Source organism: Bos javanicus, chromosome 13 (assembly GCF_032452875.1).
Source record: "Bos javanicus breed banteng chromosome 13, ARS-OSU_banteng_1.0, whole genome shotgun sequence".
Classification (NCBI taxonomy): Eukaryota; Metazoa; Chordata; class Mammalia; order Artiodactyla; family Bovidae; genus Bos; species Bos javanicus.
The window spans coordinates 65103547-65120197 of NC_083880.1; the positions used below are offsets into that span (position 1 = coordinate 65103547).

A 16651-nucleotide genomic window follows, 5' to 3' on the forward strand; every position below is an offset into this window, starting at 1 on the left:
CCAGGTCCAGGTGTTCTCATTTGATCAAATGTCCCATGATCCAAACCAAGTATGGCGATCTCCCCAAGGAGGCTGCGGTGGGGGCCTACATGAAGATCCACACCGTGGAGCAAGGCGAGATCTTGGTAAGTTGCAGAGAGTCTTGTTCTCAACACACTGTGTAACCTGGTGGGCTGAGGGTGCGAGATAATGAGAGTAAAGGTCTAAAAACATCCTTTTCTGGATTTGGTGATATTAAGGGATATTACTGACTTTTTAAGATGTGGTAATGTATTGTGGTTATGTTTTTTTAAAAGGTCCTTATATTTAAGAGATATATCCAAATATGTGTAGATAAAATGGTATGACATCTGGGACTTGCTTTAAAATAATCCAGGAAGAAGGCAAGGGTGTCTCTTCTCACTACTTTTATTCAGTGTTGTTTTGGAAGTCCCAGACAGCGCATTAAGAAAAGGAAATTAAACAAATACAGATCGGGAAGGAAAAAATATAGTTTTCTTTGTTTGCAGGTGACATGATTGTCAATATAGGCAGTTCAAAAGAATTAAAAAATGAAACAAAAATAATAAAATAAAGAACAAATGAGACAAATAAACAAACAAAAGAACAAATACAACCTCCTGAGCTGATAAATGATTATAGCAAGGTCATAGGGTATAAAGCAACAAACAGTTGTAATTTGAAATAAAAAATGTAGTGCCATTTACAATAGCACCAGAAAATGAAATACATAGGTATAAATGTAACAAAATATGTTCAGAAACTATATGCAGAAAACTATATAATGAAAGAATTCAAAGAAGATTTAAATAAATGGAGAAATATTCTATGTTTGTGGGTTGGAAGACTCAGTATCATTAACATGTCAGTTTGTCCCCCCTTGATGTATAGATTCAGTGCAATCCAGATCAAAATCCCAGTTAGTTATTTTGTGGATATTGACAAACTGATGCTAAAATTTATATGGAAAGGTAAATAAATATAAACAAACTGACAAATCTATACAGTGAATTGTTATTTGGCAATAAAAAGAAATTAGCAAACTATGAAAAGACGTGGCAAAGTTAAATGAATATTTCTCTCTTTTTTTGGCTGCAGTTTGTGCCTTGAGAGATCTTAGTTCCCCAACCAGGGATTGACCGTGGCCCCGGCAGTGGAAGTGCCAAATCCTAACCACTGGACCACCAGGGAATTCCCTTAGAATACTTCTAAGGGAAGGAAATCAATATGAAAAGATGCAACTAGAATGTAGCCACTGCTCACCGCAGCTAGGGAAAGCCCGCACAGAGGAACTCCACTAGCACTACCCAGCCCAGCCAAAAATAAATAAAATTAACAAAATCTGTAAGTACAAATGGATATAATGCATACATATGAATAAATTAATAAACGAGGAGAGAACACATCTCACATGCAGAAGAATTCCAAATAATCTGTGTAGATACGCTGCCCTCACTGCTCCTTAGGCGTGGACGGCACATAGTGACTCCCTTCCGAAGAGTACTGTATAGGAAGGAGGAAGAAAAGAATGATTTTACAGAGGAAGAACTACTGAAAGTAAAGTGCTCCCTGAGTCAGGTGATCAAGGCCAACATCAGCAGTAATAAATCATGTTGATAGTATGTCCCTCATTTGTGAGATGATAAATGTGGGATGTGATGTGATGACAGTGGTGTACTACAGTCCTCTTCCCGATCACCTATAACCCCCATCTAATGATGAGGAAAAATCAGTCAGAATCTAATAGTGGGCCAACCCAAGACCTACCTGACTGGCACTCCTCAAAACTGTCCAGATCATCATAAACAAGGAAGGTCCGAGAAACTGCCACATCCGAGAGGAACCTCAAGGGACATGACAGTTAAGTGTAATGTATCCTGGAGAGGACTGTGGAACAGAAAAAGGAAATCTAAATAACTCATTGACTTCAGTTATTGATGTGTATCCATCGTGGTCCATTAATTGTAACAAAACTATTACACAATGTGAGATCTTAACTGGGAAACTGGTTAAGATGTACCATCTTCTTCATTTTTCTGTAAGTCTAAAATGGTTCTGGAGATTATCCAGGGACTTGCCTGGTGGTCCAGTGGTTAAAATTCTGTGCTTCCAGTGCAGGGGACACAGGTTTGATCCCTGGTCGGGGAACTAGGATCCCACATGCTGTGCGGTGCTGTCTGCTCAGTTGTGTCTGACTCTTTGCCGCGTCATGGACTGTAGCCGCCAGGCTCCTCTGTCCATGGAATTTCCCAGGGAAGAACACTGCAGTGGGTTGCCATTTCCTACTCGAGGGGACCTTCCTGAGCGAGGGATTGAACCCCCATCTCCTGGTTTGGCAGGCGGATTCTTTACCGCTGTGCCACCTGGGGAGCTCTAATCACCACATGCTACTCGGCCAGGGGAAAAAAAAATGCAATAGTGGAGGGGAATGTATGGGTGAAACAAGTTTGACCCTGAACTCTGACCGTTGTGGGAGCTAGATGCCAGGAGATAGATGCTGGAGCTGGGAGGCTGGGTGAGCGGCACAGGGAGGGCGTGAGGCCTCCTGGTGAGTAGCCGTGCGCCTCAGTCTTCCTGGGGGTGGGGGCCCTGTCTTCTGATGTGTGGTCAGTCATTGTCACCGTGAATCCCCAGGGTCCTCTTCAGACCCCTTCACCCCATGTTGTGCTGATCTCCCAGCGCTCCTGCTCTGCTGGACTGTGTGCCTTGGGAGGCAGGGAGGCCAGCCCAGCACTGTCTGGAGCCCCAGGCCCTCCCCAGCCCTCAGGGCTGAGTGACTAGTTTGGAGCTTTTCAGCAGCTCTTCTTTTGCTCAATAAAACTGCCTCCTACAGCTTTTACCGAGTTCTTCCCAGCACCCGCTGCACCCTACCCACCCCCCAAGAATAAACAGAAATCAGTTTCCTTGCCACATGATGGCCTCTTAGAATTTAAAGAATGCGGCTTTGTTTTTCTATTCAACATTTATGGAGCCAGGCAGCATGCCAGTGCCCCGTTAATTATTTTCTTATTCGGGGAAAACATTCCTCCATTCCTGCAGCGTTCATGTGACATGCTTTCCAGCCCTCTCACTTCTGCCTCCCTGCAGTTTTAGAGTCTCAGGGCGAGCTGCTCGGGACTGAACACAGGCCGCCTGAGGCTGGGCACCTGCTGTGAACACACCTCGTGCCAGCCCAGTGAGGGGCTGGGATGCCAAGCACCCTGGGTGAATGGAGGCACCAAGGCCAGGAAGGGCATTGCTTGTTCTGGTAGAGAGTGTGTGGGAAGCTGTGGCAGGTGGGACAAGAGGGACTTCAGACTTGATTCCAAGCTCGTGGAAGACTGTTTTTCCATGGACTGGAGGTGGGAGAGGATGGTTTCAGGGTGATTCAAGTGCATTACACTTATTGTGCACTTTATTTCTGTTATTATTACATCAGCATCACCTCATATCATCAGACAGTAGATCCTGGAAGTTGGGGATCCCTGCTCTAGACAATCCTAGAAGGCTCTGGGTGGGAGCTCAGAGCAAGGCCTTCATTCTCCACCCATTGGAAGGCAAAGCCTTAATGACTGTACCACAGGGAAGTCCCACAGGTATTTCTTGAGCGTTTATCAAGCTTCAAGCTTGGCCTAAGGTGCCAGTGTGGGCAAGTACACTGATGTCATTCTTGCCCTCGTGGGGCTTATGATCTAGTCTGGGGACAGACAGTAAACAGATAAAGCAGCAAATATACAGAAAGTTTTAAATTGCTCTTGGGAACAGAACAGAAAGCTGGGTTGAGCGGGGAGGTGGTCTTAAATGGAGTGGTCAGGGCAGGTTGCCCTAAGACAGCGATGTGTAAGCTGAGACCTGAATGACAAAACAAATGAGCTGTGGACAACCTGGGAGCGAGAGTGTTCCAGAAAGAGAAAGCAGGTCGAGCCTGAGGCGGGAAGGAGCTTGGCATGTGGAGGGAACTGGAAGGGAGGGCAGTGTGGCTGAAACGGAGTGAACAAGGTGGGAACCTCACAAGGGTGAAGCAGCCAAAGCCTCAGTGGCCACAGTGAAGAGCTTTATTTTCTCCTGGGAGCTTTGGGAAGCTGTTTGAGGACCTGACTCTGGCTGGAAAGTATAGAGTGGACTGGAGGTGAATAACTGCCTGCTGCTGGGCTGCCCTTAGTGAGGTCCTGGGCAGGCTAATGGGTTCAAATCTCACTCCATCACTTTCTGCCTTGTCACCTTGGCAAACTAGTTAACGTCTTTGTGGCTCAGTTTCCTTGAAGTGTAGCAGCTAAAAGCATGGACTCTGGGGACTTCTCTGGTGGTCCAGTGGTTAAGACTCCGTGCTTCCACTGCAGGGGGCATAGGTTTGATCCCTGGTCAGGGAACTAAGATCCCACATGCCCCATGGTACAGCCAAAATAAATAAATAAGTGCATGGACTCTAAAGACAGACCCACTTGCGTTCAAATCCTAGCTTTATTGCTTCCATGCTGTGTGATGTTGGACATGTTTCTTAACCTCAGCTCATCCTCTGTAAAATGATGATAATAAAAGAACTCACCTCGTGGGGTTCTAGTGAGGGTTACGTGAGTTAACACACACCAGAGCTACAAGAGGGCCTGGGATTTAGTGCCTGCTCATTAAACATGAGTTGGTGCTATCACCACCATCACCGCCATCATTATCATCGGCATCATCCTTACTGTAATTATAAGATAAACGTGACTTTAGACAAGCAAATTTCCTTTGCCCAACCTCATTTCCCACATCTAAGGCTGATAATCCCTATATCCCAGGGTGGTTGTGAGGATTAAATTTATATACATGTTTCTCCCACACAGTCGAAACTGACTAAAGAGCAGCCATTCTGGCTTCTGTGCAAGGCCTGGTGCTGATTAGAAGGGGCTTCATGGCCATTGCAGTGAGCACAGCTGAAGCGCGAGGATCTTCACGTCTCCCAGAGCATCCTTACACTCACCATCTTGTTTAGACCGTCAACAGCTCATAAGAAAGATGACACATCTCCACGCCAGTCTTACAAGGAGAGACAAGGCCAGGGCTCAGAGCAGATGGTCATTCTTTAAGGTCTAGAACCCAAATCGTGGTGGTAGTGTGGTGAGGGTGAGGAAGGGGAAGGTTCCAAATCCTACTTCTCGTCTCCTTCAGTTTGAGAATCCTTTGGAGACGTGCGGGGCAGGTGTTCTCACCTGTTTCACAGGTGAGCAAACAATGGGCCAGGGAGGTGTAACTTCACCCAGAGTCACACTGAAACTGCTGGGTGGCTTTCCCGGGGCTCTGGGGAGCTCTGGTCCTTTGTGTCTCAACACAAAAAATTCAGCGAGAGGTAAAGTGATAGACAAGAAGTGATTTATTAGAATAAGATGTTTGTGAAGCTTACAAGCAGGCAGGCGAGAGGGTGCTATGCCCAGAGAACTTAAGTGGGCTACAGTCTTATAATCAAAGGGAAAGTGGGGAGGGGGAAAAAACCACCTTCTTTCTCATTCTTGAATAGTCATCAGGCTTCCATCAGCAGCTCCTCCTCCAAGGTTGGGCAGGGGAGTTTTCTTATCGCTACCTGGTCAAGCCAGGACTGTCATAGCACAATGGGAAAATTACTTTAGGTCTCAGTACTACGAGGGCCTTTCACTTTGAAATGCCTGTGATATGCTGTGGGTTCTCAGTCATGTCTGACTCTTTGCAATCCTATGGACCATAGCCCACCAGGCTCCTCTGTCCATGGGATTTCCCAGGCAAGAATACTGGAATGGGTAGCCATTTCCTTCTCCAGCGGATCTTCCCAACCCAGGGATCGAACCTGCGTCTCTTGTGTCTCCTGCATTGTCAGGCGGATTCTTTGCCACTGAGCCACCTGGGAAGCCCCAAATTTTTGGTTGCGGCACACAGCTTGTGGGCTTTTAGTTCCCCAACCAGGGATCAAAGAGCTTGGAGTCCTATCCACTGAATTTGAATTATCACCGTTCTATAAATTATTGTTTCTGTGTGTGCAGAGCATGTCCTGGGGTCAGTAATTTACTGAGCTCCCTAGGCAGGATGTGGGTCTCATGCCACCGTTGTTTTGTTGTTTTGGGGCACATCGCGTGCTCCTGTCACATGGTTTTGTTGCTAAGCAAACCTGCTTTTTAGTGCGATCATTGACTCACAGGGGTCTTCATACCTTTTCCTTTACTTATGATCCTTTAGTGGGATTAACTATTTAATCACCTACTTTGTCCCTTTACTCTGTCCCTATCAACATGACAAGTAAACACGGGGATCTTCCTTCTGAAGCCTGCATTTTTCCCAATCCCACTTGGCTTGCCTAGAGCAGACCTCTTGGTTTATGGCTGATGTCCTTCTTAAGCCCAAGACAGCTGGGCATTGCAAGCTCTGGACCACTGACCTTCTCTCCCCTCCTTGCCAGAGTCTTAATAGCTGAGAGGCTGCGTGAGCACCGGACTGGGACTTCAGCAGCCAGGACTCTAGTCCCAGCTGTGCCCCATCTCAAAGTGTCTCCTTAAAAAGGGGAATACAGTCCCTGTAAAGCAAGCAGATGGGCCTGCTGACCTCCATCTCCCTTCCAGATATGATGGAGTAGGAATCCACACCAGAGAGCCCAAGGAGCAGTGGGAGCTGCATAGTAGCCACCAGTGGCCCCAGAGCCTGTGACGGACAGAAAGAACTAAGGCTCCGTGGGGACAAGTGCTATGAACAAAGCCCTCCCGGGAAGCCCGGGAGGGCGTGGTGGCTGTAAAAAAGGGAAGATCTAGGAGGACAAGCTATTTGTCATAGTCCTAAGGAAAAGAAAATGAGCTGACCTGGCACAAAGAAGAGTTGAGATTGATCACCAGGTAAAGCTGGTAAAATGCTGCTACCCGGCAAGCGACTGTGTGAGCACAAATCCTTTTTTAAAAAAATTTATTTATTTGGCTGCGTCAGGTCTTAATTGCGGCATTTCATTGCTTCACAAGGGATGTCCCTTGGCTTGTGGGATCTTAGTTCCAAGACCAGGGATCGAACCTGCATCCCCCTCTTTGCAAGGCAGATTCTTAACCACTGGGCACCAGGGAAGTCCCGCAAGCATGATTCTTGCAGAGCTTGCTGCCTGGAGGTAGGACTGTGGACAAAGTGCTCGGACGGTTCTTTGAGGACTTTGGTGTCATTGGCAAAGAGAGCCCTGGACTTCTCCCTATCACTTGCTGAATGACCCCAGATGGATTCAAGTCCTTTTGGGGCCTTGCTTTTCCAATCAGGAAAATTTGCTTGTAGAGTGGATGGTCTCTGAGGTTGAACTTCTTTTCTCTAGGGCCTTCACCAGATCCTCCTCCCGGAGAGCCAGCATGACACGCGGCCCTTGATCCTTGTGAGCCTGGGAGCTGAGGTGATACGGATCAGGAAAGAAAAATTTTGTGAACTGCTTGACAGTAATACAATAGAAAAATTGTCAAAGTTCGGTATCAAGTACCCCAGGTCAGTGCTGGAAAAGTGTGTACATTCCGTCAGATCGAATGAACAGTTTTATACCTCTTATTTAAAAAAGTGATAATATCTAGTGCTGACAAGGGTCGAATGAAACTGGTAATTGCTGATGCCCTCTAAATTGGCTCAATCCTTTTGATAATAATTTTAGATAATAATATTTCAAGGGCCCAAAACTGTTTCTACCCTTTGAAGCAATAGTCTACCTGTGAATTTATCTCTATATAACTAAATTATAGGGAAAGATACTAAGATGTTTATAGCTGCCATATTTATAATAAAAAAACAAGCCCCCCCCCCATCCATATGTGTCACACCAAGGGGACAGTTTAGAAAACAGTGATGCATTCCCTTAATAGTAACTTTTTTTGAAGAAGCAAAAGTAAAATGAGTGATGCAATGCTACATGAAAAGGACAGGGTACAAAGTTGTATATATACTATGACTTGGGCCTTTCTACATGAGAAAAATCTGGAAGGAAAATGAGCAAAAATGATAATTCCGTGGTATTGCCCAATTTGTAATGGTCATTCTTTCTGGAAGACAGGACTAAAAGGGACTTTCTGGTTATGCTTATATATTCCTCTGATGTTTGTTTTTGCAGTGAATATATATTTCCTTTTTTTATTTCTTTCTTCTATAATAAGGGAAAAAATGATATACTTTTTAAAGTTATTGTCAGGGTAGTAACATCCCAAGTGGATTTTCCCCTTTATTCTCAATGTTTGGTAATGATGATATATTTATTTTATAATTTAAAAATATTTATCCTAAAAGATTTAATAAAAAGATTTCTATTTATATTTCCCTAGTTTCCAAATTTTCCATAAAAGTGAATACTTTTATAGTGTGATAAAAACTCTACTATTTTTTACTTAAAAACTAATTTATTGCCTGATCACTGGTCACGGAACTGTTTTGATCTTACACTGTTATTACTAAAGAGTGTTTGAGTGTATACTCCCTAGGATATATTATGTGATATGAGTAACGTAATGTTTATTTATTTATTTATTATATCTGCTGTGTGTTGTATACCTCCTATACATTATAAATATGCAAACACAGATCTTTAAAAAGAATAAGACTAAGAGGGAATTCCCTGGTGGTCCAGTGGTTAGAATCCCATGCTTTCACTGCTGAGGACACAGGCTTGATCCTTGGTCAGGAAACTAAGATCTTGCAAGCTGCATGAGGTGGCTGAAAATTTAAATTAAAACAAAAAAAAGCCAAAGATAAATATAGATGAAGTCCTACTGTTGTATTCACACAGCCCGGTGGATCTCATTCACCTCCCTGGGTGACACCCCCGGCACCCCTTCGGAACCGCAAACCTGGACTCTTGCAGCCGTCTTAGCATTGGTCTCCTGCCTCCGTCTCCCTTGTGCTGGGTCATTTCTGCACACTGTGCTTTTGTGCTGTGCTATGCTTAGTCTCTTAGTCACGTCCAACTCTTTATGACCCCATGAACTGTGGCTTTCCAGGCTCCTCTGTCCACGGGTATTCTCCGGGCAAGAATACTGGAGTGTGCTGCCATGCCCTCTTCCAGGGGATCTTCCCAACCCAGGGATCGAACCCAGGTTGCACGCATTGCAGGCATAGATTCCTTACCATCTGAGCCACCAGGGAAGCCCAAGAACACTGGCATGGGTAGCCTATCCCTTCTCCAGGGGATATTCCCGACCCAGGGGAATCAAACTGAGGTGTCCTGCATTACAGGCAGATGCTTTGCCAGCTGAGCTTACCAGGAAGCCCGCACTGTGCTTTTATTAAAACTCAAGTCTGGCCATGTTAAACTCCTGTTTAAAACCTTTCGGTGGTACCTCACCGCCTGTAGGATACAGTACAGATTCAGTGCCATGTAAACAGCCCTTCATAGTCTGACCCTTCAACTCCCTGTAGCACTCCTGCTGTCTCTCACCCACTCTGGCAACCCGGGCAGATTGCCTCCTAGACCATTGCCTTTGCCAATGTAGACCCTTCTGCCTGGAACGCCATCCCTCAGTCCTGCTTCCAGCCTTTTATTCGGATAAACTTCTCATTCTTTAAGATTCATCTCCTCCAGAAAGCTGGGCTAGGGACCCCTTTCTGTTTACTCATAGTCCTACAGCTCTCACAGTGGCCACACCACGCTGTATTACAGCTGGTTAGAGCTTTGTAGTTTGTTTGTTTTTCTTTAATGTGGACCATTTGTAAACTCCTTATTGAATTTTTTACAACGCGAGACACGTGGGCTCTTTCTCCCTGACCAGGAACTGAACCTGCATCCCCTGCATTGGAAGGTGAACTCGTAACCACTGCACTGCTAGGGAAGTCCTTAGAACTGTGTAGTTTTTGCACAGTTCTTTCCCCACCACTTGGTTAATTTCCTCCTGAAGACAGGGTTTGGGCTTTATCCACCTCTCACCTCTAGCACCTGTACAGTACTTGGCACGAGATAGGTGCTTGATAAACGTTAGTGAATGGATGAGGCCCACTCACTGTGGAAAACCGGAAGAAGGCTGAACATTTAAGAAGGTGAAGACCGAAAGTGTTTGCATTACTCCAACAATCCCAACTAGCAATATGTATTTCCTTTCAGTACTTTTTTTTTACTACATGGATATGTGCCAAATATGCATTTTATCATTCAGTCACACAAACTTTCATAGAGAAACCATACAGACATAATTTTGCATCCTCCCCGCCTTTTTCTTTTCTTGTGGTGGTGATGTGATCAGCCATGGTTTTGTAAGCAGGTGTGGTGATTCCTGTGGTTGAGAAAGAGGTGAAGGCAAGCAGATCTGTAAAGTTACTTCAACAGTATCTAATAAGCACAGGAGAGAATTTGACATGGGCTCTGTATGACCTTGGACAAGTCACTTCCCCTCCTTTAGGCATCAGACTCCACTGCAGAACAAAACAATTAGAGTAGAACAGTTTCCCCAAATTACGGAACGTCTTCCCAGAAGGCTTACAAGATGATTTTAGGTGGTACACAGATTATAAACAGCTACATATTTATTTGAGTATGAGTTAGAAAAACAGGACTAGTTCACTAAACCCTTGATTAGACAATCTTGTTGCTTTTAAACCAAGCCAAAGTAAATATTTAAGTGAAAGAAATTAAGCGGAATTAAGAAAAGCATTAATAAAAGAACAGGTGATAATGTAGCTGTGATCCAGATTGGGGGCAGTTTTTACATGTATATGGATGGCTGAGTTCCTTTGCTGTTTATCTGGAACCACCACCACATGGTTAATCAGCTATCAGTTCCGTTCAGTTCAGTCGCTCAGTCGTGTCCGACTCTCTACAACCCCATGAATCACAGCACACCAGCTATACCCCAATACAAAATAAAAAGTTTTAAAAGAATAAGAAAATTTGGGGCAGTTTTGTGGGAAAAAAAAAAAGTTGAGAAACACTGATGGTTCCTTGCAGTTCAGCGATGCTCCAATTCTCTGATTCCTGTGGCCTATCAATGTAGAAAATAGCTATTTAGAGCCACCTCTTCAAAAAAGGGTTTAAGGGGGAAAGAAAGGATTTAAGGAGGAAAGAAAGGGTTTAAGGAGCCTTAGCTTCTCACAGAGCGTCATCAGTTAACGGTTGAATTGGGATTCAGAGAAGGTTTGCACAGGCTTGAGCGTGGCAGATGTTGGGCCTTAGCGTCTGTGCTGCACAGTCAGCGCTCTGCTACAGTCGTCTGCAATGCTGACAGACAGAATTCTGGCTTATTCATTAATTGTCGAACTCATGGTTTTCTAGACTGCTAAAGCAGGCAGAAAATATATCCATTATCTAGCTCAAATCCCCCATGTTTTAATTGAGGACTGTGAGGCCCAGGAAAGGGGGACGTGACATGCTGAAGATGGCACAGTCCGTGGGTGAGACACCTGTCCCGTGGATGCCATGGGCTAGATTGTCTGAAGCCTGTCCCCCTGCAGACACAAGGAGCACATGTAGAATATGAACAGCTGAGTTCGCAGGAAAAAAGGGAACTCTCCCAAGGGCCCAAGTGAAGAACAACCTAAAACCAAAGCACCGAGTGTGATCTAGCGCTGGATGGCCAGGCAGATGTGGCGTGGGGGTAGTAACGGAGGGCACCATGTCCTGGCATCCTGCAAGGACAGCTGACAGTTGCAATTCCAGCGAGGCAGAGGGTGGAACTGGAGCCCCTGCATGAAGTGGAGGGCTTTAGAAGAGCTGCCCCCTTTAGTGAAAGCCTAGACTAGAATCAACCTGACCAGCAGCATCAGGAGGTGATGTAGAATCTTGTCTGTCTTAACTTTTACTCTGGAACAACAGCATCAAGAAGATCTAAGAATTTGTGGTCACATGCTTGCCCTCTCTTAAGTTTTGGTGAGTTCCTTAACCTCCTTGAGCCTTAGTTTCCATGTTTGTGAAATGCGGTGGTCATGAGGATGTGGTGAGTTAACAAGTATAAAGTGCTTGCTGCATGGTGAGTGCGGAGCAGGGTTAGACAGTGTTATTTATTATGTAAGAGATCGGGAGTTAATGGGGCTCTTTAGGTAGAGACTCTCCAGTGGTATGCTGGGCAACGTTCAACAAGCAGCTCTTTTGGAGATGGGAGGTCACCTGACTGGAAGTGTTGGCCAGTTTCTATGGTACACATACTCCTCCCATGGCCAGTTTTGAGCTACCAACCTGTTGTCACTCAACATGGAGTTGCTCTCGTGAGCTGGTAGGAGCTGACACTGGCACTGCTGAGACCTAAGGTCTCAGGACTAACTTGTAGCCCATTCTGACCTCTAGATTTTGGATTAAGTTGATCTCTGTGAATCAAAGTTGATTTTCTCCTGGTCAACGCAATTTTCCGAAAGAATGCTCTAATGTGTTAGTGATTTACCAAGCTTGCCTCCTTAGGTGAGAGTACAGCTCAGGAGTGAAAGTCAAATGGGCCTTCCCTTGCTGTGGTCTCAGGAGGAAATAAGCCAGTGAGTCCTGAGCCCATCCACCATTGCCCACCTCTTTCCTACCCTCATGTGCTATAAGGGAGGGGGGCAGAGTAGATGCAGGGCACCAAAACCAGCCAGGGCAGCTACCAGTTGACTTTCTATCTCTAAAGATTTGCCCGATCTGGACATTTCCCATAAATAGAACCATATATTAGTTTGGTAGGACACCCCGAATGAACTTTTTGGCCAACCCAGCACATGTGACTGGCTTCTTAGCATAGTGTTTTCAAGGTTCATTCGTGTTGTAGCCAGTTTTGGGTTGGCCAAAAATTCATTCAGGAATTTTTCCATACAATGTTACAGAGAAACCCAAGATTTTGGCCAACCTAATATCAATATTTCATTCCTTTTTATTGTCAAATAATATTCCAGTGCATGGACATATTATACTTTATTTATCCCTTCATCAGTCGATGGACATTTGGGTGGTTTCTACTTTTTGGCTATTTTGAATAATGCTGCTAGGAGCATTCTTATGCAAGTTTTTATGTGGGCATATGTTTTCATTTCTCTTGGGTATATACCAAGGAGTGGAATTGCTGGGTCATAAGTTAACTGTTTAACCTTTTGAAGAACTGCTAGGCTGTATTTCCAAGTCGCTGTATCATTTTCTATTCCTGTCAGCAATGTATTGGAACCCTCATTGCAATATCTCCACTTCTCCATTGACACTAATAATTATTTGTCTCTTTAATTGTCATCATCCCAGTGGGAGTAAGTGGTATCTTGTGTGGCTTTGGCTTATATTTCCCTGAAGGCTAATGATCACATGTATAATTTAAAATTTTCAATAGCCACATTATAAGAAATAAAAATAGAGGGGTGAAATTAATTTTAATAATACATTTTATTGAATGTAGTATATCTAAAATATTATCATTTAGCATGTAATCAACGTAAAAATGACTGAGATACTCTGCATCCTTTTTTTGGTATTAAGTCTTTGAAATCTGGTATGTATTTTATACTCAGAGCACATCTCTAATTCAGATTAATCCCACTTCAGGTACTCAGTAGCCACATGTGGGTCATGGCCACTGCGTGGAGTAGTGCAGGTCTAGGGGATGAAAGCGTGGAATGGTGAAGGAGGCAGATGGAACGGCCTGGGAAAGGGCGCAGAGGTGGGACAGAGCTCAGGGTGTTTAGGGACTGAAGGAGTGGCAGGAGGCAGGACTGGAGGGGCAGGGGGTCAGGAGGCGCTGGTGTGGGAACCCCAACACCTGTTCCTTACCTTCAGCGATGAAGATCTGTGCCAGAGGTTCCTCAAGGAGAACAACTGGAATATCTTCCGGAAGGACCTGGTGCGGCTACTGGTAGAGCCTCGCTGGCGTCCCCCATTCACTCCAATCCAGCCCAAGAAGAAAGTGACCTACAACCCCAGAATTGTGACGCTGGATCTGTATAGCTTAGACAAGAAGACTAAACGTCGTCATCCCATTTTTATGGCACCCCAGAAATACCTGCCCCCATTGAGGATTGTCCAAACCATTATAGCACCCCGGTACAAAATCCAGGAGCTCCTGCCTCAGTATAAGAATGCAGGGGTCCTCATGTAGAATCAATAAAAGATGTTGGGTCAACCACCATGTTTTATGAATAACTGCCATGGGAATTGTGGGGCTTATAGTGAGGGGCCCTGGGGGTGACCTGGGGGTCTGGAGAGGTATTAGGGGGCACTGTCTCCCCTGGCACTTGTAGGGCTGAGTAGGGGACAGTCAGGAGTCCGGGTGTGGGGGTTAATCACTGGGGTGGCCTCAGGGTGAGAGGGTCTTATGACATAGATGGGAGGCACAGAGGAAAGACAGGGTTGTGAACTCAAAGGTCTTGCAAGGCCAGACAGGTTGTCTGAAGGAGTGTAGGGGACTTCCCTGGTGGTGCTTCCACTGCAGGGGGCCTGGGTTTGATCCCAGGTCAGGGAGCTAAGATCCATAGAACATTTGTTCTACGGCGGCCATCTTGCTGAAGCATTTGACTGGGCTAACACCCACGTCCGAGGTCCGGGGCGGCGGCCAAGAGGAGCTACCCAACGCCCAAGGAGTGGCGGCTGTGCAGGCGCAGGAGGGCCAAAAGGAGCTACTGCACGTTCAAGGTCAGGAGGGGCGACCTCATTCAAGGTAAGGAGCAGCGGCTGCGCTTTGCTGGAGCAGCCGTGAAGAGATACCCCATGTCCAAGGTAAGAGAAACCCAAGTAAGACGGTAGGTGTTGCAAGAGGGCATCAGAGGGCAGACACACTGAAACCATAATCACAGAAAACTAGCCAATCTGATCATATGGACCACAGCCTTGTCTAACTCAATGAAACTAAGCCATGCCATGTGGGGCCACCCAAGACGGGCGAATCATGGCAGAGAGGTCTGACAGAATGTGGTCCACTGGAGAAGGAAATGGCAAACCACTTCAGTATTCTTGCCTTGAGAACCCCATGAACAGCATGAAAAGACAAAATGATAGGATACTGAAAGAGGAACTCCCCAGGTCAGTAGGTGCCCAATATGCTACTGGAGATCAGTGGAGAAATAACTCCAGAAAGGATGAAGGGATGGAGCCAAAGCAAAAACAATACCCAGTTGTGGATATGACCAGTGATAGAAACAAGGTCCGATGCTGTAAAGAGCAATATTGCATAGGAACCTGGAATGTTAGGTCCATGAATCAAGGCAAATTGGAAGTGGTCAAACAGGAGATGGCAAGAGTGAACATTCCAGGAATCAGCGAACTCAGATGCACTGGAATGGGTGAATTTAACTCAGATGACCATTACATCTACTACTGTGGGCAGGAATCCCTTAGAAGAAATGGAGTAGCCATCATGGTCAACAAGAGTCTGAAATGCAGTACTTGGATGCAATCTCAAAAATGACAGAATGATCTCTGTTTGTTTCCAAGGCAAACCATTCAATATCATGGTGATCCAAGCCTATGCCCCAACCAGTAATGCTGAAGAAGCTGAAGTTGAATGGTTCTATGAAGACCTACAAGACCTTTTAGAACTAACACCCAAAAAAGATGTCCTTTTCGTTATAGGGGACTGAAATGCAAAAGATCCTAGGTCTGCTACTTAATGTCTGTTGAGGATTAAAAGAAGTGGCACAAGTATGGCAAGGTAGAGGATTTTATTCACCAAGACCCCTGGAGCCAACAGGGAAGTTGAGATGGTAGGCTACACGATGCAGCTAAGATTAAAGAGATAGATAGATGCACAGCAGCAGGCCTGGGGAGGTCATGGGGAACGGTGGGGCGTGCACATTCCCCGTGTCAGTGGAGCAGCCGCTCGGTAGCTCCAATCAATTGATGCCATGGCAAGAAATAATGTGGGTGCAATACAGCCAAGCTTTCGATTTTTTTCAGGAAAACCCAGAAAAAATTCTAGGTGATTCCTGTTGTTGTTCAGTCATTGGATAAGACGCCATGGACTGCAGCACACCAGGCTCCTCTGTCCTCCACTGTCTCCCGGAGTTTGCTCAAACTCATGTCCATTGAGTCGGTGATGCTATCTAACCATCTCATCCTCTGCCGCCCGCCCCCCTTCTACTGGTTTTCAAATGTGAGCAGTAAATTCAAATTATTCTTGAAATACTGTGTTAGGCAAACAAAACACACACGTAGGCTGTGTTGGGCCCACATGCTGCCAGTCTGCCAATAGCTTGTCGAGCGGCTCTGTCTGACTGACAGGGTGCTCCTGGAGCCTGGAGTGAGGTGTGACCGTGGGGGCAGATACAAGGAGCCCGAGACAGATGGGCAGCGTGACAGGAGCTGGCATCCTGGGTGAAGGATGAAGAGTCAGCAGCCTGAGAGGGAGGACACAGACCAGAGGCACGGAGATGCTCGTGGGACTCACGGAGGGTTCCTTGGTCCCTCTGGCAGGTCCTGGAAGCTGCCAGCCACTGGTCTGGGCTGGCTTTACTTGTTGGTAGTGCTGGGCCTAGAACTCAGGGTTCCTGTCTACCTCCAGCCTTGGTACCACAGACCCAGGACCTAGTCATCTCTTTCCCTCGGGAAACCCCATGGTTTAGCTTTGAGAGCCCCGAGGGGCCTGGAAGAGGCCATGGCAGCACAAGAGCCTAGCCTGGGAGAAGGCAGAAGCCCCCGCACCCAGTACCCACCCACTCACCTACACCACCCCTGCAAGGAGCAGACTCTGAGGAACACCCAGACACTGCACTCTGGAGAGCCTGTGTCTACTTGTCTCATGGGATCCCGGTAAGCGCCTTGAGTCCATCACCTGCAGCCCAGGTTCCCCAGTGGCAAAATGAG

General features: G+C 46.0%; 1 protein-coding gene across 3 annotated transcripts in view; it reads left to right on the forward strand.

Moving 5' to 3' along the window:
- CNBD2 (cyclic nucleotide binding domain containing 2) overlaps positions 1-13976 on the forward strand; it is a 62140-nt gene extending 48164 nt beyond the window's left edge. For 2 of the 3 annotated variants that reach the window (XM_061437445.1, XM_061437446.1), the window contains 3 exons: positions 5-125; positions 7268-7431; positions 13634-13976. In XM_061437445.1, coding sequence (XP_061293429.1) covers positions 5-125; positions 7268-7431; positions 13634-13952 — 604 coding nt within the window. In that variant the 3' untranslated portion in view covers positions 13953-13976. Of the gene's footprint in view, positions 1-4; positions 126-1098; positions 5890-7267; positions 7432-13633 lie in introns of those variants that run through there. The other variant, XM_061437448.1, reaches the window with a different exon arrangement.
- The last annotated feature ends 2675 nt before the right edge of the window (positions 13977-16651 follow it).